Source organism: Bos mutus, chromosome 14, assembly GCF_027580195.1.
Source record: "Bos mutus isolate GX-2022 chromosome 14, NWIPB_WYAK_1.1, whole genome shotgun sequence".
Lineage (NCBI taxonomy): Eukaryota > Metazoa > Chordata > Mammalia > Artiodactyla > Bovidae > Bos > Bos mutus.
Window position 1 is genome coordinate 1,233,148 of NC_091630.1, and position 25,254 is coordinate 1,258,401.

The 25,254-nt window shown below is 44.1% G+C and overlaps 1 protein-coding gene across 8 annotated transcripts in view; it reads left to right on the top strand.

The window, feature by feature from the left end:
* ENPP2 (ectonucleotide pyrophosphatase/phosphodiesterase 2) overlaps positions 1 to 25,254 on the top strand; it is a 132,778-nt gene that overhangs the window by 83,238 nt on the left and 24,286 nt on the right. For 5 of the 8 annotated variants that reach the window (XM_070382878.1, XM_070382881.1, XM_070382877.1 and 2 more), the window contains exons 12-20: positions 3,665 to 3,820; positions 5,992 to 6,100; positions 9,177 to 9,302; positions 12,927 to 12,958; positions 13,704 to 13,831; positions 15,772 to 15,859; positions 16,024 to 16,111; positions 17,209 to 17,393; positions 21,115 to 21,166. In XM_070382878.1, the coding sequence (XP_070238979.1) occupies positions 3,665 to 3,820; positions 5,992 to 6,100; positions 9,177 to 9,302; positions 12,927 to 12,958; positions 13,704 to 13,831; positions 15,772 to 15,859; positions 16,024 to 16,111; positions 17,209 to 17,393; positions 21,115 to 21,166 (964 nt within the window). The remainder of the gene's footprint in view (positions 1 to 3,664; positions 3,821 to 5,991; positions 6,101 to 9,176; positions 9,303 to 12,926; positions 12,959 to 13,703; positions 13,832 to 15,771; positions 15,860 to 16,023; positions 16,112 to 17,208; positions 17,394 to 21,114; positions 21,167 to 25,254) is intronic. The other 3 variants (XM_070382882.1, XM_070382883.1, XM_005908668.2) reach the window with 1 other exon arrangement.

Sequence of the window (25,254 nt, forward strand, 5' to 3'; positions counted from 1 at the left end):
TAAAATATGATGGGATTTGGGAACCTAAATCTTTTAATATTTTAAATGTTTTCTACCACTCTTTCTTCCTGGGCTGGTGAGGTCTACATCAACATAATAAAACTTGATTTTAGATGAGAAATTATTTCACAAGCTCTTCAATGGTGGAAAATACCTCCTGTTCTCAGATAGCCAATGGCAGCACTGTTGGCTATAATTAAGTTTCCTGTGTTCAGCATAAGAATGACTAAGGAAATACAGATAAGTGTGTCTTGGCTTTACGTATTTTTGATCAAAATGCAGGATGTTTAAACAAAGGCAGTAAATACTGAGAACCATAAATACTTCTGGATACTTTAACATCAGTTCAGTGGTGGTTTCTTTAAGCACTGGAAGCTAGCAGCTATGTGAAACGTTCTTAGTTTGCCTTAAATCACTGAAGTCGTGTAAGTCCGATGCTTTTTCCTACTCCTTTGATGTTTAACCACTGTGCATGATTATGAAACACAAATGATACAGTGAGATAAACATCTGCATACATGAAACACAGAACTTATTCTTGCCAGAGCAAGCATGGCCGTTTTATCTTTAGGATGATTTTCCTTGAGATTAAAGTGAACAAAAGGAGCCGCATTTTATTAAGATGTTAAAAAAAATTAAAACCCAAGCCCTAAGCAGTTCCATGTGCCCTGTTTAAAGGTTCACTTTTGCTTGGATAATAGTATCCCTAAAAGACCCTGTAACAGAGGCAAACAGAGATGGGTGTAGCCATTCTTCAAAAGGCAAGAGGCTGGTACTTTAGGAGGCCTGCTCCAGTTGCCTGGCTGGTAAGTGAACTTGGAAATGGAACTTCTGACTCCCAGACCAGAAAACCATTAAACTTTCCTGTAGCACAGGAGATAAGCAAAGCGATCCATTAACAGCCGTGTTCAAACCACACAGAACATTTTCTTTATGTCAAAAGGTAGCTTTTTACAACACAGAGAAGGTATAATTCTTATAATTTTCATTTCCTTAAAACTTATAAGGCTTGGCAGTGAATGTTCTTTATCCACAGACATCTCTGGATTTCTCATATACATAGTTAAGTTATAATTACTTACTTGAAAGTGTGTGTGTGTTGATCGAGAAATGAATTAAAAGCTTTTTAAGTACCGAAAGGTGATAAACCATAATACAGGATGCTTTAATTGGCTGTAATGATGGTTCTAGGTTCAGGATTCTCATAAACATATAAATCTTTTTTTCCTCATTATTTCTGAACTGAGTTAGAAGGATTCTTGCTATATTGTTTTTAGTATTAATGCTTCTTATAACCGGGATATTCCCATATATCCACTGGGTAAAGCATTTATGATGAGATGTTGGAATGTACCTTCTGTTACGATAACCTGAGAACTTGATCATTTTCTTCCCTTAAGAGGAAAAGGGTATTTTCAGATTTCAACTAATTCTCATTTGGTTCTAGAAATCTTATTTTTTACTGAAAGAAACACAAAACAGTTTATACTCTTTAAACATGAAAGCAAAGCCAGAAAACCCTCTTTTATGTGTGTGTGGTAGACAAAATTGGTTTATCTACCGAGTAATCCATATCTCTCACTTGTCTTAATAGAGCATTGCAAAGACTATACTAGCTGAGAGATTATTGCTGAAATCAGTAGCCTGCTGTCTTTTACATCTACTGAGAATATACCTTGCATCTGAAATTCAGTCACACTGACCCAACCTGGCAGCATGCTGTGTGCTGCAGTACAGCAGACATGGTGCTTTCTGCGCCTAATATTTGAGTGTACCTTTTTTCAGGATGATTCGAGAGGTTATTAAATGAGGTGACCACACGTGGGGCTTGTAGCTCCAAGCAGTGACATATCGCTCCTGGTTTCATAGTGTAATGGTGAATGTTCTGAAAACATGCTTGCTTTTGGTTTTTGGCGCAACCTTTTCCTCTTTGACCTTCTGTGCTTCTCTCCGTGACTCTTGGTTCGGCTGCTCTTCAGGCCCGGAGGCAGAGCTTTGGCTGGCTAGTTACTACCTTCAGACGGCAAAGTATCCTTCTGAAAAGCAGGGAAATGTGCCCCCTCTCCTTCCCATCCTTTTAATAACCTCAGGCTCAATCTTCTAAAGTCAGACTAAAGTATGGCTGGTCAGTGAAAACTTAGCTTCCGTCTACCGCTAACATTCGAAGGAGATACGTGCCGTATAATCCCTGGATGGAAACTCATTTTGACTAAATCCCCTGCTGCTCCTCTAACCCCCTGCAGCCGGAAGGGCTCGTTTCTGGAGTCTTTGGAATGTTGAGGTCTCTTGCAAATGGCCGAGGGTCTGATGGGCAGACTTGAGCGCTAGCTGAATGTGTTTGGTGACCATGACATGGTAAACTCTCTTTTTTCCTTTTGCTTCTCATCTCATGGGGACTTGGCTAAACTGGAAGCATTTAAAACAAACCAGCAAACCAAACCGGAGTCTGGGGAGGTGCTGTGTCCGCCCATCCTCTGCAGGAGAGAGAGGATGGGACGGCAGCGTCTCTGCAGTGCTTGCTCTGCACACAGTGACGCCGCATGGCACCCGCGCCCGGGGGCACACTAACATCGCTCCTCCTTTGCCCCTTCTTGCATCCGAATGATTCTCAGAACAGTCCCCCCGAGAGAAATCAGCTAGGGAGGTGGCAGGCCTTGCTGCTTTAATTCACCTTTGCACCATCCACAAATCAGGGGCTTGTTTTTCTCCAGTATTTGGAAGTCCCAAAAGGTTATCTTCTTTCCTCAGTTTATGTATCAGCCTTTAACGCCCAAGAGATTTTCAAAACAAGATGCGTAGTAGTCGCTACCTTCCAGACCACCACCAAGAGGGGAATTTCTAACAGAAAGAGGATAAGTAGGCTCTTTCTTGATATAGATATACTAAGACGAAGAGATCTTGATGACTTTTTGCATTTTATCTAATTTTATGAGCTAATTTTTTTAAAATGACAGTTCTATTTATGATTATTTCTTGGCTTGGAGTACCTCTCTACGAGAAACGTAAATTATCAGTGGGAAACTCTCTGCTGATTTGTGGAAATATCAGTATATTCATGACCAAGGAGGATTGTTTGGTATTTATGTTTCATTTCATCCTTGGTTTAAATTTTTTTTTCCTGATCCTTTCCAAGGACGGTGACAGTTGCATGGATATATTTGGTGGTCTGAACAGATACCTGTCCGAATCTGAATTGAAACTACCTCCATGAATCCCTCTGCACCTTGAAATGACTGAGTGATTAGTATTTATTTTTCAGCGAGTACTTTATAAATGGAGAGTTTTTCATAACCAAGGACCAGCCTCTCCATGACGCAGGAGTTGTGGAATACAGAACTCTGTGTCACCTTCAGGGGTATCCACAAGTAGGCTCCTCAGCCAAAAGAGATCCACACGACCAGATCCTCTTAAATTATATTCTTGTTCTCAGTGAAGAAGCTATGCCAGCAGCATCGAGTTCAATTTAGGAGGCTTCTCTCTGTAGAGTTCCCCAAATCGTCCCTCATACCGATTTCTTTTTTAATCACTTCAGAAGGAGTCTTAGTTTGCTTTTTGTTTTTTAACTAAGACTTCACTAACCCTAGATGGCAAAGTGTGAGCTTTATTATCTGACCCGGAGGGACAGACGGCTTCTGAGCCCACACATCTCTATCCGCCAGTACAGGAGACTAGTTATGGTTCACCTTTTACTCCGGCTAAGAGACCTAAGAGGAAGGTTACCCCTAAGAGGAGACAGGAAAGACCAGTTACTCCTCCAAAGAAAAGAAGAAGAAAAGTACATAGGATGGATCATTATGCCGCGGAAGCTCGTCAGGACAAAGTAAGTTTATCCATTGTTCCAAAGCTTTGTGGCGGGCAGCCCTGGAGGTTCCCGTCAGTGCCTTGGTTTGAAAATCAGCTGAATGCATTTCAGAAAACATTTGGTGCGTCATCCTTGGCTTTGAGTCCAGAAGAGTCTAGTACTTCAGAGGTTATCACTCATGTGAAGCGTTCTTGAACTCTCAGCCAAAAACAGACACCCTTCTATTTTCTTTAGAGTTAGTTGCCCCCAAACTAGTATGAACATTTGGCTTGAACGAGTGTTAAGAGAGCTGTTGGTTTTGCTTGCACTTTTCCACAGAATTTGTCACAGTTGTTTGTAACCTTGGTTCTTGAGAACAACCCATCAAGGTAGTTGGGGAAATCCTCAAAGACAGTGTAGATTAGAACTCAATAGAGTACTGGATTAAGTTAGCGGCCTGTTCCGAGTTCAGAGGCAGTCTTAGGTGACAGACAGAAGGAGGTGAAGCGGGAGAGAGGAGACAGTGGGTGGGTAGAGGCAGGCGCGTCTCCTTGTAGAGATGTGGGCCGTGTGTTCTCTCTGCGTTACCTTCACAACAGCCTCTAGGTGTTACTTTTCCAGACACCTTCAGATCCCGCCAAGGCACTATCTTATTTATTGTAGCCTGAGTCATCTTGTTGACCAAAGAAAATTAATCTGTTGCCAGGGGTTGATAGAGGTTGTGCATTTGGTATTTCTTTGTTTAAGTGAAGGTCTTAGAGAAGAGCATGGTTTCCTCAGAAGCAAACGCCACTGTCTACCCTCCGTTAGTCAGATTATGCTGCATACATCGCTCTGAAACTTTCACTTGTGACTTACTCCTTGGGACAGAATTTGAAATACTGACTTCTGTCATAAAGGAAAACAAATTTACACCTTGACTTTACTGATGACATGATATGAGGAAAGATCTTGAGTCCTCTGAGAAGATGCCAATGGAAGATAATATTATGTGTCTGAGGAACGATGATATGCGGATCCCTTCTGTTCTTGTCGGAGACATCTTGAGTGGATGTGTGTGAATGTAGCTCAGTTGTTGGAGTCAGCTAAAGTTCTGTCAGGGGTTTGGCTGATGGGGTGTTTCTTGAAAATCTTTCTATTGCCCAGAGCTTCGAGGGACATCCCCAGTACCTCTAATACGTGGAGGCATTCATGCTATGGGGCTTCCTTAGTGGCTGAGACAGTAAAGACTCTGCCTGCAATGCAGGAAACCAGGGTTCAATCCCTGGGTCAGGAGGATCCCTTGGAGAAGGGAATGGCAACCCACTCCAGTATTCTTGCCTGGGAAATCCCATGGACAGAGGAGCCTGGCGGGCTACAGTCCTCAGGGTGGCACAGAGTCGGACACGACTGAGCGACTAACTGTTTCACTTTCATGCTGTCAGAAACTTCCATTTGAAGCAAGAGCATGAGAGACGAGTTATGATTCTTACGCTTTGGAAATGTTCTTTGGAGAACTGAGTTTTCATTTTTCATTAGGCTGAATAAGAAAATTTCTAGAATAAGGTCAGTGATTCACTTCTGTTTAAGTTTGAACTCTTGTAGATTTGTATTTTACTCATAATCAGCCTGAAAGGGACTAAATTGAGAAGGAGTAGCTTGTTTCCTGAGAGAGGCCCTTCTCTTGAGAATCTATTGTCAGAAATTGACAGTTAAGTTTTTTTTGGAACACTAGATGGGTCTCATCGTGTTAATGATGCTCTAGTTCGGCATCGTTAGTGAAAGGTTACCATTTAACCTCAGAGCTGCTTTTGATTCCCTTGGCCTCCATCTTCTTTCCATGGTTCAAAGCCTAAGTGATTTCACTCAGGGGTCAAGAAGCTTAAATTGTCCATCTGATTTTCTGCTCACTCTCAAAAATTCTTGGATGTAAAGAACATTGTTATATTTTAGAAAGGCCATTTTATTTCTAAAAAGAGAATTGCCCTTAATATTTAAATTTTTGTATCAAAGAATCTTGAAAGGGATTGGATGAGGAGAGGTTTAACTTTCCTTAAAGAGAACAACTACAAGTGCTTAGACCAGGTTTCCATTTAGAATGACAGGAAAATCTCCCTAGACAAAGCTCTGCCTCTGGGCCTGAAGTTTCCTTTCCAGCATGTTTAGAAGATCTTTGAGATACTGAAAGGAAAAAAAAAAACCTTCAGGGACTAATTTGCTCCTTTTTCCAGATGACGAATCCTCTGAGGGACATTGACAAAACCGTGGGGCAGTTAATGGACGGATTGAAGCAACTGAAGCTGCACCGCTGCGTGAATGTCATCTTCGTTGGAGACCATGGTGAAACTTTCTTTCTTTATCTAAATAGATAACATTTCTGATGGTGTCGGGGAATCCCAGAAATCCCAGGTTGTATTCCACTTCTTCCTTCCCCCTTTCTTTAGGATGGGGAAAGAAATTGGACCGTGACTCAAAACTATGAGATGACCTGAGATAACCCTTGTGTTCATGTCAATCAAAACCAGGGACTTCCTGTCCTTTCTTCCAAAATCTGTCTCTTATTAAAAAGTTGCAGGGCATTCCCTGGTGGTCCAGTGGTTAGGACTTGGTGTTTTCACTGCTGGGCCCAGGCTCACTCAATCCCTGGTCAAGGAGCTAAATCTCATAAGTCTCGCAGTGCAAAAAAAAAAAAAAAAAAAAAAAGAGTTGCAGACAGTTCCCTTGTGATGGTAAGAGTTTCCTCTATGAATATGACATATCATTGCCAGTCACACCCTAAAAGGAGCTCACATGATTCACATGGCTAAAAAATCTAAACATGATGAAAAGGTGGAGACATAGGCTTCTGCTATAGAAGTGGCATATAAGGGAAATTATTTCCCTGCATTCACTGAGTGAATTCTAGACCCAAGCCAGAAGACCCTGTTTCAGCAGAGATGACTGTTAAAGAGAGGAAGAAACGGTTTAGGAAGCAGTTTTCTAAATCACTGTATAAAGGAGAAAAATTCATGGATCAAGAGCATCATAAACATTGTATGTTGATAGAGCTGGGGGAGGGATGCATCATAGAGCATTCTTCACAGGTTTGCAGGCCGAGTGCCAAGAATGCCTCCTGCATTCCAGAACTAGCAATTTGAGACCGTGACTCTGGAAAATGGGCTGCTCCCTTCTAGGAGGGTTTAGAAGAAGAAAATTGGTTGAGCCGGTGGTTCTGTTAAGATTGGGCAAATAAATCTCCCCAAACCGCTGCTCTGGGCCTGAAGTTTTCTTTACAGAATGTTCTAGAAGATCTATGAGAATTAAAAAAAAAAAAAAAAAAAGAGCCCTGGGATTAATTTGCTCTTCTGCAGGGACTAAACATGACTGTCTGCAGAACCATGCCCCACGAGTTTGACTTGGTGGAGAGCTGCAGAGAGGATAGAGAATTTGGAGCCTGTGACACAGTTGATTCAACTTAACTCAGAGGTGTCGAGGACATTTGGTCACATGGTGGAGCCAGATGTCTAAGAAGTAGATGGCTTCCAGTGAGTCACCACTGGAGCCTTGTAAAAGTCTTGGCTAGATAAAATTCGTGTCTTGCTGGTGGGAAGCCTTCTGAAATGGCTTAGCTTCTCTTTCTAAGAAGGTAACATTGTCTGGCGTTTCAGAGTCCGAGCTTTGGAGTGAGAATGGGTTGCATTGGAGTTCAGATTACACTGTACCACTTAAAACGCTCTCCAGCCTCCTCATCTGTAGGAGGCTATTCTACAGCCACCCCACATCCAGAGTTAGCCTGGAGGGTGGAGGGTGATGATGCTTGAGAAGCACGTTGAAAGCAAGAGAGATGCTTCACCACTGGGGTGGCTGAAGTGACTTAGAAAGGGAGCAAATGGAAGATTGTTCTAGTCTTCCGTTCACATATACTTAGAGACTTGCCCTTCCTGGATGAACATTATTGTTTAGTCGACATTATACGTGAGTGCCTGCTCAGTGGCTCAGTCGTGTCCAACTCGTCCAACTCTTTGGGACTCTATGGACTGTAGCCCACCAGGCTCCTCTCTCCATGGAATTTTCCAGGTGAGAATACTGGAGTGAGTTGCCATTGCCTTCTCCAGGGGATCTTCCCGATCCGGGGATTGAACCTGTCTCTTGCGTTGATAGGCAGATTCTTTACCATTGAGCCACCTGGGAAGTCCTTAGTAGACATTGTACTAGAGCATATAGCTGTTTATTGTTTGAATTTTTCTTCCAGAGATTTTAAATGTTAAAAGGCAAATCTATAGGCCTTGTGCTATGTTGGGATGTATTTTTCTATCTATATTTTAAAGCAGTCTGGGGTATTTTTAATTTTTTTTTTCATAAGGATTGTATACATAGATTTTTCTTTGAAGATCATGGTTACTTCCTTCCAGTTTGTATTAAAAAAAGGAAGGGGCCTGAATCTGGGATCCCAGAGGCGATAATTTAAATTTTACTAGATCAGGACCACTCTATATTTATTTATTCCAGAACCTTAGGGTATCCTTTAAAAAATCATTTATGTTCCCCCTCTTAAAGAATATTCAGATAGTGGATTGTACAAAGCAATATATTAAACCTTTCTAGCTTCATCTCATCTCGTAAATTCTGAAATGACGATAAAGTTCTCTTCCAGCCTCCGTGATTTGTCATTCTAAAATTTGAGTTTCTTTTTATTTATTTTTTATCATTGATCAAGGAATTTTTTTTCTGATGAGAGGCAGGTAGCAAATCATTGGTGGGCAGATAGTATTTGTTGATTTAAGAAACTCACCACCTAGACCCTTTTTGTGTTCTCGTTGCTGGCTTCAGCTGAACTGGTTGCACTGTCTACGCGTTATTTTGTTTTTCAGTTTGGGTGGTCGCTGGGATTGACCTTCTTCTTTCTCTCTCTTGTTTCCAGTATTGTTTATTCAGTAACATCCAAGGCCACCAGTGGAGGCAGAATGAGGATTATGTGCTCAAGTCGGGAGCTGTATTAGAGAGAGAAGAGGGTTGGAAAATGAGATTTTTGTAAAAGAGACACAGGACTATACATTCCAGTGATTTGCATCACTCCCAGCTAGAAAGAGTTTAAAGCGATTTGGGATTTTTTAACGAATATATCTTCTTCGTAATGATCTTTTTTTTTTTTTTAAAGACCGTGGTTGCTTCCTTTATCTGGTTGTTCTTGCTGAGTGACTTGAAATGGTAACTGAGACGATGCGTTTTCAGCCTTCTGGTGCTGCAAGATGATACTACTCAATCAAAGTCTGGTGAAAAGATTATATAAAGAAGCACTAAAAAATCCAAAGTCAAGTTAAGAAATCTCAAGAGAGGGATCCTCACATTCACTTGTGCCTGAATATTATCTTTAGTGTCTGTGTTGAGATTTTAATTTTAAAATTGCCTGAAAATACTTTTTCCCCCTTTCCCATAGGAATGGAAGATGTCACATGTGATAGAACAGAATTCTTGAGCAATTACCTGACTAATGTGGATGATATTATTTTAGTGCCAGGAACTCTAGGAAGAATTCGACCCAAATTCAACAATCATGCTAAATGTAAGTTGACTCTTAAAACACTAAGTTTTTAAAATGGTAACATAGTGGCCTGAGAAGGGGCTTGTTCTCTGAAGCTGGACTATTTGGGGCAAAGCCTGGCTTTGCTCTTTCTTAGCCGAGTGAACTTGAATAAGTCACTGAAAGTCTAAACCTCAGTTCTTTTGTTTTTTAATCTGAGGGGGAAAAAACGTGGTGATAACAAACAACTAGCTCATCGGGCTGTTGTGAAAATAGACCTATGGGCACCACTTAGAATGGTTCCTGGGCCCTGGTAGCATTATATAAATATTTGCTCTTGTTTTTATCATGTGGAAAATACACTTAATTTGAGGCATGTGTATAACCATAAACTTCTGTTTACAAGAGAAGAACTTTCCAACCAAAGGCTCAGGCTTCCTCTTTAACTGAATCGAGGGTGTCCATGACAGGGTTAGAACCGTCCCCAGAGCCTGGAGCTTCCTGGGAGCCTGGATGAAGGGGATCTCCTCACCTTATGAAAAGTGATTGACAGAACCCAGCAGGGGAAGCTATGAAGCCCTTGAAAAGCGGCAGCTGCTCTGAAAGACTAGAAATAAAATAAACAGGCATGATCTTCTCGCTTCTGTTTTGCACACTGGGGTTGTGATAAGTCACCAAGGAGAACTTTGCTGCTGCTGCTGCTAAGTCACTTCAGTCGTGTCCGGCTCTGTGTGACCCCATAGATGGCAGCCCACCAGGCTCCCCATCCCTGGGATTCTCCAGGCAAGAACACTGGAGTGGGTTGCCATTTCCTTCTCCAGAGGAGAGCTTTGACTTGTGGGCTAAGAGGCTTTAGATGTTGCCCCACCATCTAGCTTTGGAGAATTCTGTAGTTTTATTAGAGACATGCTGCATTTTGGAAAGAAAAAAAAAATCCTTTAGCATTTTTAGCCTTGGGAATAAGAAACCATTGGCACCAAGCAGAAAGCTTTGGAAAATTAAAGTTTTTCCCAAACGATGTTCCTGAGTCAACACAAACGGGAAGCGTTCCAAGGTCAGCTCCAGGCAACGTTGAGAAATAAACAAAGTGTGGGTGTCTCTGCCCTCTCTTCTCCGTGCCTTCTCGGTCCTCCGTGTCCTCTCTTCTCTGCTCATTTGAGATAGGTTGGCCCTCGCCAGAGTGACCAGCGGGTGCCTCCTTGATTTGGTATTTGCTTTCTAGGGCTTATGCAAGAGACGTTTTGTCTAAAGATATTCAAGACACCTCTAAAAGTAATAGGAAGGTTATTTTGGGGGGAGGGGAAGAAAAACTGTCCTGGGGCCCGTGAAATGGTAACTACCAATAATTAAACGTCTTGTATCTTAAAAAGCACACCCATTCACTTTGTGAGAGACCCCAGGGCAAGCTGGGTGAGAGCACAGACAGCGGTGCTGGGCTGTGTGGGTTCGAGTCTCTGCCGGCTGCCTCACCCTGTGACCTTGGGCAAGCTTCCTCAACACTGAGCCTTCGTCTCCTCACCTGTAACATGATTACTGGGAAGGGCAAATGGGAGATTCTCTACTTAGCTTCACTACTTATCACTTAGATTAGTGCTGGGCACATAGTCAAAGCAAAATAAATGGTAGTGAAAATGATGTTTTCAGCCAGGATATACACGTCTTACTGAATCCTTCCAATGGCCCTGTGTGACAGGTACTATCATGTCCTCTTATAAACAGTAATAATCAAGGCTCAGAGAGAGATGAAGTAATCGGCTAAGAGGGCAGCAGTTAAGGAGTGGCGGAGCTGGGATTGAAACCCAGATGCTTCACTGACCCTTAACCACTACCCTGTCCTGGGGCGTCTTTCATTCTGGGGGAGCCGGTAGCATGAGAGCTGAGTATTTCAGGACTGAAGGCTTGGTGTCCCACACGTGGGCCCAAGCTTTTCTTGTTTCCTAGAAGTTCTCTGGGATTTGTCTGAGATAATGATAATTTTTCTTCAATTATCGAAGAATATGAACTTACTCTGGTCCCTTTGAGGACTGTGGTTTATGAGGTCACCAAGTGTAGAGGTTGAAAGCATGGCTTGCCAACAGGGTCCCGGTTGGCACATTCCCCTCACCTGCTAAATGCCCACTGGCTCAGTGAGGGCCCCCAGCAGAGCTGTCGTGAGTGACCAGACAGTGCCTGCATTGCTCTACAGAGGGACTGCACATGGCGTGGGTGCCATCTGCGTTACAGATGTGGCTGCCGTTGCTACTTACCTCTTTGCCACTGAAAGATGCAACTAAACTTTAAGCCCAATTTACGTAGAAGGGAATCTACATTTCTCCTTAAATTTCATAGCTTTAGAACTAAGATTCAAGCGTTGTCTTTGAAGGGTGCATGTTCATGCGGCCAGGCAAGCTCGCTAGTGTATTTGCACCAGCGTCCACCAGTCTTTGCTTCTGTTTACTGGCCTGTGCACACTGACGATGCCCCGGGCCCAGGGGACGCAGCAGGAAATGACAGGCATGACCTGCTCCGAGGATGTTTACATTCGGGGGACGGCTCCCTCCTGCCTGTCCGTATCTCTTCCGAACGCTGCTTTCCTTTTCTGCTGCTTCTGTAATGACATGCTGAAGCAAATTTTTGGAAAACAAAACAAAATCCAACCAACCTACAATCTCCTCTTTCTCCCCACTCCCCCACGCCCAAGAGGGGACCTTCAGATAATACAATCCTGTCCACAGTTTACACACAGCTATTATTTGCATAGTTTTGCTTTTAGCTGGTTCAGGATATTGACCAAAATATCTTTTATTTGCTGGTAGTGACAAGGAGGTCTGTGTGTGTGTGTGTGTGTGTGTGTGACGGACAAGGGGCAGCCACTCGTGTCATTAGACTTGTGGTATTACTGAGGAAACCAGATTCCCTTTAGAAAAAAATAACTCGATGGATTAGAAGATTCATCTTAAAGGTGAGCGGTCACTTGTTTCAAAGATCTACGGCTACATAGGGAGTCACATTCAAAGCCCCAAATGCCTCAATATAGTTCCTGATGTTTAATTTAACGTAAACTCAATCCAGGCTCCAGAGGGACTCTTTAGGAGGATTTTAACTTTTTATTTTATATTGGGGTATAGCTGATTAACAATGTTGTGATAGTATCAAGTGAACAGCAGAGACTCAGCCATACATATCCATGTATCCATTCTCCCCTCCCCTCCAGGCTGCCACGTAACATTGCGCAGAGTGCCCTGTGCTCCACAGTAGGTCCTTATTGGCCGTCCACTTTAAATACAGCTGTGTGTGTGTCCATTGCAAACTTCCTAACTATCCCTTTCCTGCAGCCTCCCCCCGGCAATCATAAGTTTGTTCTCTAAGTCTGTGAGTAGGCTGGGAGAATTTTAAAAAGCCATTTACCCAGCAACATCCTGGTGCTCTGAAAGGAGGAATTCCCTTTCAGAAAAGTTGCCCCAGACTTAGCAGGGACATTTACCATCGGAATTTCTACTTATTTTGATGTATTTCACTTACTGAACTATTAAATACCCACACAGAGTTTTGCATGTGCTTGAAACAAAATCTAAATAACCCTTCCAGAAAAAAAAGAAAAGAATTGAGTCCCTTGCTGCAAAAATGGTTTCTCTCGGTGACTCTTGTCAACTCTTCTGAACTCTCTATCCTTCTCTCTTTGAACAGATGACCCGAAAGTCATTATTGCTAATCTCACGGTAAGTGTTGTGTGCCCCGGGCCTCTGCCCTTGGAGTGACTTCCACATACTCACCACCCATGCTCGCCTCCCCGTAGGGTGAGAGGAGCGTTTTCCTCGCCGCCCTGCCATCCAGTGTGTTTATTTCCCTAAGAGCTTTCAAAAATCCTGGCCCATGGACAACAGCGGGCTCCCTAATGGTCTTGGCAATGATCCAGAATGGGAATATTTGATCATGCCATTAGGGCTGAAAAACCTTCATCATTGGTTAAATAGACCCTTGCACTTTCTGAACCAGGGCACAACCCCGTTCTGTTGTTTCCCCACCCAGATTAGACAGTTTAAAAGCGCCTGAGGATGTGACCTCGTGAACCTCACCGTGCTCCCTTCTCTCTGCACCCCCCCCACCCGCCCCCCGCCACCCCACCGCCTCACCCCCGGACTTAGAGTGTTTGAGAAAAGCCTTGGAGTTTGAGCTGCTCTGAGTGACGGTCCCACGAGTCAGGGACGTATCTTAAAAACTTCTAACTCCCCTCTGTGATACCCTTCCACCTCTTCTTCAACGTTACCTAATCCCCTTTGAATCTGTTTCCTGCTTTTATTATTTGATGGCGGGGGGCGGGGTGGGCGGGGGTGTCACAAATTCCATTTACTCACAAATTAGCCTTTCCTTTGACTTAAAACCTCCTTCAGCTTTCTGGAGAGAATGTCTTGGGCTTTTCTAGAAGACTCTCCATGCAAAATTCAATGTCCATTTATATTTCAGTGTAAAAAACCAGACCAGCACTTTAAGCCTTACTTGAAACAGCACCTTCCCAAACGTTTGCACTACGCCAACAACAGAAGGATCGAAGACGTCCATTTACTGGTGGAGCGCAGATGGCACGTCGCAAGGTACCTCAGGGACAGGCGGCCCCTGTTTCTCACCTTCATAACCATCCCCTCGGCCCCGAGGCCTTCCCTGGAGGCTCAGACAGTAAAGAAGCCGCCTGCAATGCGGGAGACCTGGGTTCGATCCCTGGGTCGGAAGACCCCTGGAGAAGGGGATGGCTACCCACTCTGGTGTTCTTGCCTGGAGAATCCCATGGACAGAGGAGCCTGGGGTGCTGCAGTCCCTGGGGTCGCAGAGAGTCAGGCACTACTGAGCCACTTCACTACTTAGTCCCTGGGGTCGCAGAGAGTCAGGCACGACTGAGCCACTTCACTACTTAAGGCGGCTGCAGTGCTGTAAGGTCATCAGCCATTATAAAAAGAGATTTCCTGACTTCCCCGGTGAGCCAGTGGTTAAAAAGCCACACTTCCTTTGCAGGGGGCACCTATGTGTTGATGAAGAAAACTTGGGAGTTCAGTAGAAGTTAGTAACACATGAAGACGGTTGAGCAGATTAGCATAGACCAAAGCCAGCCATTTTAATTAGCAGCACATCTTCTCAATTGAACTTGAATTGTTGAGTTATTATACGCACATATCTAATTATCCCAAGCTGAAAGTAGTTCTCCCGAGATCAAGGACTCAAACGTGTAATTTCCTTGTTTTTCCCCAAGTGCTGTACTTCAGTGCCGTGTACCTGTACGTACTTAGGAAATATTTGTTGTAATAAACATGTAAGTGTTTTGGAAAACTGCTACCTAACTCTAAGCAAAAGGCATCTTCCTGTCACAACAAGGAAGTTCAAATGCTTTTGATGTCTCGAGAGCACGGTTTCCGTTTTCTGCTTCTAAACAGAGCTACTGCCTCCGTAAGGCCTGGCTCTTGTTAAGCTGTGCCACTGCTACATGTGTTGAGCTTACCGCTCGGTTATACTTTGCAGTGGTATTACCAGATAAATTTGTTGACAGGGAAATCTATATGCAAATATTTCTATGGAATACAGATCTCCGTTCATTGATCAAACATCACACATTTTAAAAGCGCCAGCTGGGTGTGTGCTTAGCATGGAGCCTGCTGCTGCTGCTGAGTCGCTTCAGTCGTGTCCGACTCTGTGCGACCCCATGGACTGCAGCCCACCAGGCTCCTAGGTCCCTGGGATTGATTCTTCAGGCAAGAACACTGGAGTGGGTTGCCATTTCCTTCTCCAATGCATAAAAGTGAAAGTGAAGTCACTCAGTCGTGTCCGACTCTTCTCGACCCCATGGACTGCAGCCCAGGCTCCTCCGTCCATGGGATTTTCCAGGCAAGAGTACTGGAGTGGGGTGCCATCGCCTTCCCTGAGCATGGAGCCTAGTGACAGGCATATAGAAGTGAACCAGACAGACCTGGTCCCAGAGCAGAGAATCCTGGAGCCAGTGGGGCACGTGAGCAGACAGTTGAAGGTTTGTGGCAACTCTGCATTGAGAAAGTCTATTGGTGCCCTTTTTGCAACAGCGCTATTCTTAAATTAGGTATGTGCGTTGTTTTCTTAGACATAATGCTACTGCATACTTAATACAGTATAGTGTAAATATAACTTTTATATGCACTGGGAAACCAGAAGCTTTGTGTGACTCCTTTAGCGTGATGGTCTCTTAATTGGGGTGGTCTGGAGCAGGGAGCAGCACCTACAGGGCACGTCTGTGCCTGTGGCCAGTGCTCGGCTCAATACGACCGTGAGACAGGAGGAGGGCGCCAGACCTCAGGTCCCAATCTGTTCTAGGCTGATCGTCAAGGCCAAAGCACTGGGGGCAAAAAGACAGCATCATCTTTCATCACCCTGGGAATGATGCAGTCAAAGCGGAGAGAAATACGCTTGGATTAGTAAAATCCACTTCTTACAGATCTTTTTGTGCACTGGACTTTTTTTTATCAGACCAATTTTATGAGAAGTCCTGATTGACTGTACAATCGTTTCACTCTAGGAAACCTTTGGAGGTTTATAAGAAACCATCAGGAAAATGTTTTTTCCAGGGAGACCACGGATTTGATAACAAGGTCAACAGTATGCAGGTATGCTCCCAGAACTATGAATTGAAGTGTATTTTAGAGGTTCTAAAAAGGATGGGAATGGTGGTGTAAGTGAAGCTTGCAGAGTATTCATAACTGGAGGGAGGGTTGCTCCTGGATATTAGCAATGCCTAATTGTTTTTGTTTGTTTTCTTTTCTTTTGGAAGACTGTTTTTGTAGGTTATGGCCCAACATTTAAGTACAAGACCAAAGTACCTCCATTTGAAAACATTGAACTTTACAACGTTATGTGCGGTAAGTCACTTATTTCATCAAAACCAAGAAAACAATCCGGAGTTAACATATGAACTCCTTTCGATGTTGGAGAAAGAAATGAGGTGTCTGTTTTCTGGGATCACCTCATCTTTTCATTAAAAAAATGCTGTAATTTGCCCATTGGTTCAAGGGACAGAATATCATCCCCCTTCTAAGGCTTCTTTGTCTTCCTTCAACAGTTGACTAATGGGGAGTTTTCATGGTGTTGCTGTTGGCAGCCTCCGGCTAATCTAACACAGCATTACAGTCTGACACCACCGGTCACAGGCCGGGTGAAGCGAGCACTGGGCACAGCGCCCCCCACCCCGCACCCCGCCTCCATCTCTCCCAGCGCAGCCGCGCACGGCTGGCCAGCTATTTATGTGCTCCTAATTATTTTTCTTCCTGGAGTCTCTAGTTGCTGGATGAGGACAGCTTTTCCTATTTAGTAAGGGAGCGCCAGTCTGGCGGTCAGAGGGGGAGTCTGCACGTCGGGTCTCCTGGGCCCCGTCCCCTCTGGGCATCCGGCGCTCCCCGGCCCTGCCTCCGGGCTCAGGCCAGTCCCTGTGTGCCTGCTCGGCAGCCTTCTCACTCGCTCTGAAATCAGCCTGTTCATTCCACAGCGGCCCTTCAGGGCACACGGCCAGAGCCTCCTCTTGTCCTGTACTTCTGTGGAGTGCATGAGAGGGCAGGCTCGAGGTTATTTATTGATCATAAGCCCCACTTCAAAACTCGGGATAAAAAGTCTCACAGAGAAGCAGGAAGGCAACGATCCTGACGCTGATGGTCCTTGGGTTGTAGCTATCACAGATATAAAGGTGGCGAAGCGAGGCCCTATTTTCCTTCACTCTTTCTTTTTGGGAATGTCTTTCTTGATATCAGGCCATGAAAATGCTATTTTAGAAAGTTGTTGCCAAGACCTCATCAGGCAAGGATGACTTGGGAGCTCAGAAGGGAGCCTGCCGTCTGAATTTGGTTATCCCATTCTGTTTGTGTTCCAAGTTTTCCAGACCTTGGAAGGTGAATGGCTTTGACTCTCCTCCTATCTCATCAAAAACATTTACAAAATACCTGGCCCTTTTCTTTCTTCTCATCAGATCTCCTGGGATTGAAGCCAGCTCCAAATAACGGGACCCACGGGAGTCTGAACCATCTCCTGCGTACCAACACCTTCAGACCGACTGTGCCAGAGGAAGTCACCAGACCCAATTACCCAGGGGTTATGTACCTTCAGTCCGATTTTGACCTGGGCTGTACCTGTGATGATAAGGCAGAGCCAAAGGTAGAAGTAATCTTTTTTGTTCATTATGGAAGAGCCTGTCGGGTGTAGAGCAGTGCTGTCCAATAGAACTTTCTCTGATGATATGCATGGTCTTTCTGCATCGTCCAAAATAGTAGTTACTAGCTACACAGCTTTCGAGCACTTGGAACTAAATTTTTAATTTTATTTAGTGGCTTGTGGCCACCATATTGGACAGCACAGGCATAGATAATGAAGAGCAAAAAATAAAATTCATGCTATTCTGTGGAGTCGCGATTCCTAACCAAACGTTTTTCTTTTTTTCAACCTGAATCACATGTCTAGCAGTCATGGTCCCAATAGGAAACAGATGGCCCGTGCAGAAGAAGTTTTTCAAGAAGGTTTAAAGGAATTGTTTCAATCACATTTAATGAGAAGACTATTTACAAAGCTGGCAGGGTAGAGGGAAATCGAGGAGGGATGGTAAAGGCGCCTGGGGCTCCCAGGGCACCAATCTGGATCTCAACAAGAAAGGGGAGAACAGTCACCAGCACATGGAGAAAGAACCCTGTAGGCGGGGCCTGAAATTTGGGTGATGGCGCAGTGAACACACCGCAGCCTGGAGAGAGGAAGCTGGGGGTGTGAGCACGCCCTTGCCACCCCCTGCTGGTGCCTCTCGATGTTGGAGCCCAGCCACAGGGCAAGCTTGCTCTTTGATGTCCCTAGACATCAGCCTCCCGAGCACAGGGCAGGGGAGGGAAGCGGGCAGCAGGGCGCAGGTGGGCGTGCAAATAGGCGCTGCCCCGCACAGCCAGTTGGACAGTTGTTGAAACAAGCACGTGTCCAGTAATGATTTTTTTCTCGTATGTAAAAATCAATTGTATTTCTAAATATAGCAACAGACAATTGGATAATGACATTTTAAAACACTTAGAATAGCGTTAAAAATATAAAATATCTAGGAATGCTGAAAACTGTAAAACAGTATTGAGAGAAATTAAAAACCTAAATAAATGAAAAGGGGACGACAGAGGATGAGATGGTTGGATGGCATCACTGACTCAACGGACGTGAGTCTGAGTAAACTCTGGGAGTTAGTGATGGACAGGGGGGCCTGGCGTGCTGCAGTCCATGGGGTCGCAAATTGTCGGACATGACTGAGCAACTGAACTGAATTGAACTGAAGTAAATGAACCGGTACTCATCATTCATTGAAGGACTCAATATTCATGGCAGTTCTTCCTAAATTAATCTATAGATTCAAAGCAATCTCATTCAAAATCCCAGTGGATATTCTTCAGCTTTTTCTTTTGTACTGGAGTATAGCCGATAATGACTGGCTTACTGAATTTTACATTGATCAATGACCTTTAAAGTTGCCAATCAGTACTCCTGACAGCAAGACACAACCAGTGTTACCACACTGAGTTGATAGGGTTCCAACACAAAGCAAAGCAATCTGCGATTTTTGCACGTGTGGTTTTATTACAGGCAATGTGTGATCTTCTCATTAGACCTCAGAAGAATGGAAACTAGTTTTCTTATTGGCCTCTCCCCCTCCCCCTGCCACTGTCTGCCTCCCGGGGCTCCTTGGGGCCTGCGAGGCGCAGTCTGGGAGCCCGCCACGGGAGGGAGTTTGCTTCCTGTCCCTCCACCCGTGCCTTATTGTTTTATGTATGAGCTCATTATCTTTTTAAGTTTTCTTTTTTTTAAAATGTGGACCATTTTTAAAGTCTTTGTTGAATTTGTTTCAATATTGCTTCTGTTTTATGTTTTGGTTTTTTGGCCTCAAGGCATATAGGATCCTAACTCACTGACCAGGAGTTGAACCCTCAGCCCCTGCATTAGAAGGTGAAGTCTTAACCACTGTACTGCCAGGGGAGTCCTAGATCCCCTTTAATGTCTCCTACTTTAGCTCCTGATGAGAATTAACAGCGCTAATTAAAGTAGGTGATTCTAAGACTTCAGCTGGAGGAGTTGAGTTGCCCATGTCAACAGGAAGTGGTCTTTGAAGTGAATTCCAGTTATATTTTTAGAGGCATCTATTAGATCTATTACCTTTCCTCTGGGAAACAAGAAATATTTTGGTTCTTTCATCTTAAACTGTTTTGGAGGGATTCTAGATTATCTTTATTTTCTCAGTGGTTTTCTCCAAAAGACTACTTTTCTTAAAAAAAAAAAACACAGATATACAAAAAAGGTATAAAGATGAATAAAATGAATACTTCAATATATAGACATTGTGAGAAAGAAAACGTTAAAGATGGAACGGAAGCTCCACGTGACACCCCCACCCCAATCCCACTTCCTTCCTACCTCAAAGCTAATTAATATCCTGTGCTGTGCTTAGTCGCTTAGTCATGTCTGACTCTTTGCAACCCCATGGGCTACAGCCTGCCAGGCTCCTCCGTCCAAGGGATTCTCCAGGCAAGAATACTGGAGTGAGTTGCCATGCCCTCCTCCAAGGGATCTTCCCAACCCAGAGATTGAACCCAGGTCTCCTGCACTGCAGGCAGATTCTTTACTACCTGAGCCCCCACGGAAGCCCAATATCCTGAATACAGTATATATAATTGCCATGCTGTGCTGTGCTCAGCTGTGTCTAACTCTTTGAGACCTGATTTTCCAGGCAAGACTATAGGAGTAGGTTGTCATTTCCTACTCCAGGGGATCTTCCTGACCCAGGGATCCAATTGGAGTCCCCTGCATTGGTAGGTGGGTTCTTCACCACCCAGGAAGCCCTATAATTGCCATGGAGACCTCTGTACTTTCACTCCGTACATAGATATCTCAAATAATATATCAAGTACCTTTAGTATAGTTCCCTAAAATAACCTATAGTATAGTTTTGAATATTTTATTTTTTATTAAAAAGATGTTTTTTTGGCTGCTCCTCGAAGCATTTTGGATCCATTTCCCACACCAGGGATTGAACTGATGGCCCCTACACAGGAAATGTGGAGTCTTACCCACTGGACCGCCAGGGAAGTCCCCTGGATGTTTTATATTTTTTATGTAAATGCTGTTATACCATATGTATCCTGCATTTATTTGTTGATCACTGTATTTTAAAGATTTTTTTTACAGATTAATACATGAAGTTGTATCTCATTCATTTTTATTGCTAACATCAATAGTTATTATAATGCATAATTGTACAACTAGCGCATCATGATTTTATTCATTCTGCTACTTGAGGACGTTTGGTCATTTCCCACTGTCAGCGCCTCCCAACAGCGTGGCTACAGACATCACTGCAAGTGTCTCTATACACGTGCTGGAGGGTGCCAGGACCCACAGTGGGAAGTGGACCTGCCGAGTCACGACAGTTTCAGGATTGCTGGATCATTCCATCTCTACTTTAGAAAAGCAATTTTATAAATGTGTTTGGGAATCACTTTAGTGCACCCAGAGATTAATCCAAACTTTTCAGGCAATATTAGAGTTAATGTGTATATATGTGCCCTAATCCTCATCATGGACATGGGAGGCTGGTCCCATGATTATCCATGTTTTTAAGAAAAGGAAGCAAAGTCATGGAGAGATTAAATAGCATGTTCAACACCATAGATCGCTCAGAAGTACAGCCTCAGTGTCAATTTGAGATAAAGTAGTAACACTTTATAAAGCGTGTGATATTGATGAAGCTTAGGATCCTATTTTGAGTTTAGCTGGGTACTGAATAGAGAGAAGGGTGCTGGAAAGAAAGACCGTTTCTGATCTGCTTCCTTTTCCCTTTTGTTTTTTATTTTCACACATGAAGAACAAATTGGATGAACTCAACAAACACCTTCATATAAAAGAGTCCACAGAAGGTAAGGAGGTGACAGAAAAAAGAACCAGATAAGTTTTGTTTTCTGGTTTTCAAAAACTGGAGAGACTTATTTACTTCATAGTGTAAGCACAGTGTTTTCTTAAAATTTGAATTCAGATTGCAGAGTGACCTTTATGTGATCTGGCAAAGGGTATTGGTTTTTTCTCTGTATACAAGGTGCCAGCTGTGTAACAGAAAAGTTCTATTACCTTTTTTTCCCCCTTAACAGCTTTTAACCCTCTGAAAAACAGACACGCTGTTGTGTATCTGATGGGTTATAAGTTAAGGGCTGAGGGGACTTCAGATGAAGGGGATGGAAGTCACCAGTGGTAACAGCTGGTTCCTCTGCTGAAGGTTCCCCACCTGGAGAGTCGGTGTGTATGTCAAGGGGAGGGCTGCCCGGAAGGAACTGTGTTAGAACTCTCTCCCAAGAGGGTCTCGAGCCCTAACGCACCCTCCTGTTGTTCTGCATACGATTATAACACGCCTGGCTTAGCCAGCTTCTGCAAGCTTGTGATGAGAACAGAAAGCCTCAGCGGTTTGTGCATTTCTTATTCCTGTTTCAGGGTGCTGACTGTTGGCCAAGTGCTCCTCTGCCCCGTGGCACTTTCATTTTAGAGTCTGGTGTGAAGGAGCTGGCCTGGTCAGAGCACGCCCTTCTCGGGGTGGAGCCAGGCCGTGGGGCTCAGTGCCTCTGCTTTCCTTTGTTCAGCGCCTTAGCTGACTGTGAGCACCTCATGGCTTTCTCTCTCCACTCAGTCATTCTGGGTATTGATGTGCATCCTGATGCTTCTCCCGTCCCCGCTGCCCCATCTGCAGGCCTGAGTCTGCGTCCTGGGCAGAGGGACCGGGGCTGAGGGCGGAGTGTGTGCCCCTGCGTCCTGCTGACGTCCTGGTGCAGGGTCGAGTCACGTGTCCATCCTGGGGTTTCTGGCTGGGTTCGGTGCTTCTGCTTGGATGAGGCATTTCTCACTTCCGTTTCAAGTTCACTGGGGCCAGCAGGGCATGTGAAGCCCGTGGAAGAGGGACATACATTCTCTCCCCAGGGACCCCGTCCTCCACGTTCCTTGGCGATGGGTGGAAGCATATAATCCTTTACACAAGAGCAGTAAATAATTAGGAACAGTAATGTGATCTACCACCCAGGCTCTTCCTTCTGATTTTGAAATTAGATGAGGAAGAGGGGAAGCCTCCTAGGCAGGTTACTGCAGCAGAGGTGACAGCATCTTCTAACAGCAAGGGAATGACCCTTGTGTGTGAAAAAGAAGACTGAACTCAAGCACAGCTGCCCAGGTCATGCAGTCAAGACGCACATAGTCAAATTCTCTTGAGAGCATTACTTATTAGCTGACATGGTTCTGTTTATCACATGTGCTGTCTTCAATCTGATTAAGCAAAGGTTGAGGAAACCCGTGGAAGATTTTATTTCCTTGACTTATTTCTCCTCTCTGTAAAGATCTTCATCTTTTCCCTTCTTCTCTTTCTGCATATCCACCCTCCTGCTTCTCTGTGATGACGGAACACACAGGCTCTTTGACATGTCATTGGATGAACACGGCCTTAGAGAAAGGACTTGGTTGATGGAAGGTACACAAATCCACAAACTCTAGAAGTGATTCAAAGTATTTGACATCAAATCTAGTGGATGATGGTGTCTTTATATTTGGAAAAATTCCAATACTGCCAGGATCAAGAACCCGCCTGCCAGTGCAGGAGATGAAAGAGACATGTGTTCAATCCCTGGGTCGGGAAGATCCCCTGGAGGAGGGCATGACAACCCACTCCAGTATTCTTGCCTGGAGAATCGAATGGACAGAGGAGCCTGGCGGGCTGCAGTCCATGGGGTCACAAAGAGTCAGACACGACTGAATGAATTCACACACACGCACACCACGATCAAGGAGTGTAGAGTCTCATGATTTGAGTTTTTCAAACATTCAATCAGCAAGGCAGAGAAATATGACTGAAATGTTTCTTTTCTGAAAGCCACTAATGAAATAGTTAGTTATGATAGCTTTGAAGGGACACTCATGTTTTTTCTGATTCAAGCTCTGGCTCTTCATGGTCCTAAAACATTTCTGGCTGGGGAAAAAAAAAAAAATCTTTCACTTCGTTTTCTGGTGGCAGTGCGCTCTTGGGACAAAACCAGCCCCACACTCGGCACAAAGAGTGGCCTCACACTGCCGAGCTCGGGAGTAAGAGGCGTCTTCTGGCGAACTGCTGACTAGCGACCTCATCGTTCCTTTGCTCTGCTCAGCGTTGAATACATCTTACTTCTCGGTGCTTTCACATCACCGGGGCTTAAAGTTTTTACTTTTTCATGGCAATGGACCCTCACGAGGATTTGTTAAGCACCTGCCCTGAGCTGGGGCTTGATTGCTGAGACGTTCTGTCAGGTTCTGTCAGCCGTCTCACCGCCAGTTCCAGGTGAATTCTTTACCACTGAGCCACTGAGCCACTGGGGAAGCCTGGGACAGCCTCTGATGATGCAAGGGAGCCTGTATTTATTTTTATTATAATTAACGGCTGAATATCAACAGACTTTTTTGATAAAGTTGTCTGAGTTTATATAGCACTGTTTGCTATGTGTGCATAATAATGGCTATTTGCAATTGCCAATAACTGGAGTGATATGAGAGAGATGCTAAAACCATTACATGAAATACAAATAACTATATGTCACTGTCTGATTGGTGCTTGTTTAAATTCTAGAGTATGTGTAAGCCTCAGCGTCCTCTCTCCTGTCTGGTTCTCTCCCTGTCTCTTGCTGTTTGTCTCCTTAAGGGCCCTGTCTCAGTCAGGGCTTCAGCTACAGAGTGCCATTTTCTTGTCTGAGTTCCTTCAGGCTGCTGTGGTGTGCCTGGTTCATAAGTCTGGTCCCCCCCGGAAATCATCGGGGTCCGCTTTGCTGAGGGGGACCTCGTGAATTCGAGGTGCTGTGTGCGCTGTGCTCAGAGTAGTCACTTCCCCTTTCTGCATATCTTTGAACATGTACTGAGGCTTTTCAGCCATTTAAAGCTCTATACAAATGTAAAGTTGTATTATTTTCCTGCCTAGTTTTTAAAAAAATACACAAGTAGGTAGCTGATTCTTTCAGAATAAATCACGTGCCCTGAACATACATTTGTACCAACCACGTCTGTAAAAGCTGTGCTTTCCAATAGTGAAACAACTCAGGGTAAATTCAAGGTAACAGAAGAATGGTATATTTAATTAATGTTAGGGTATGTTTTATCACCGACTCAACGGACATGAGTTTGAGCAAACTCCAGGAGATGGCGAAGGACAGGGGGGCCTGGCGTGCTGCAGTCCATGGGGTTGCAAAGAGTTGGACACGACTCAGTGACAGAACAACAATGACAAATGTTTTATTAGAAATACTAAATTTACAGAATCAAGTCCTTCACTAAAGAACAATATAATCTTCAAAAATTATGATCTAAACTGATTTCTAAAGCCCTAATATTTCTACATTTGTAATGAATCCCAGATCTTAGTTGTATGGCTGCTATTTCTACATCAGATGTAGTTAATGTCTTGGCAAACGTACTGAATTTTCATTTTGAAATCCGTTGAATGAATGAATGAATGAGATGGGGATGCTTAAATTTCTCATAGCACGCACTTCTGGCCGTGGAGCCAGGTGGAAGTTTCACTGTAAGAATAACTGCACTGTTCATTTTCACCTTAGTCTTTTCTCTGCTTACATTACTAAGCCGTGTTTTATATTTTCTTAGTCAGACTGGCATTCACCGTCATCTTTGTGAGGAAAAGGTAAAAATCACCGTAGGACCCATGTTTGGCTCCTTATCACACCCTAAGAGAAATTATTTTGATTAGAAAAATGACTTAACCAACTAGTGATTCTTGTTAATTTAAAGCAGAGCCCTGAACAACTAGAGGGACACTTCTCTGTAGCTCTTTTCAATTATGAAATGCTTCTCACTTTTGTTATTTTACTGGAGATGTTGCTGCTGCTAAGTCACTTCAGTCGTGTCCGACTCTGTGCGACCCCATAGACGGCAGCCCACCAGGCTCCCCCGTCCCTGGGATTCTCCAGGCAAGAACGCTGGAGTGGGTTGCCATTTC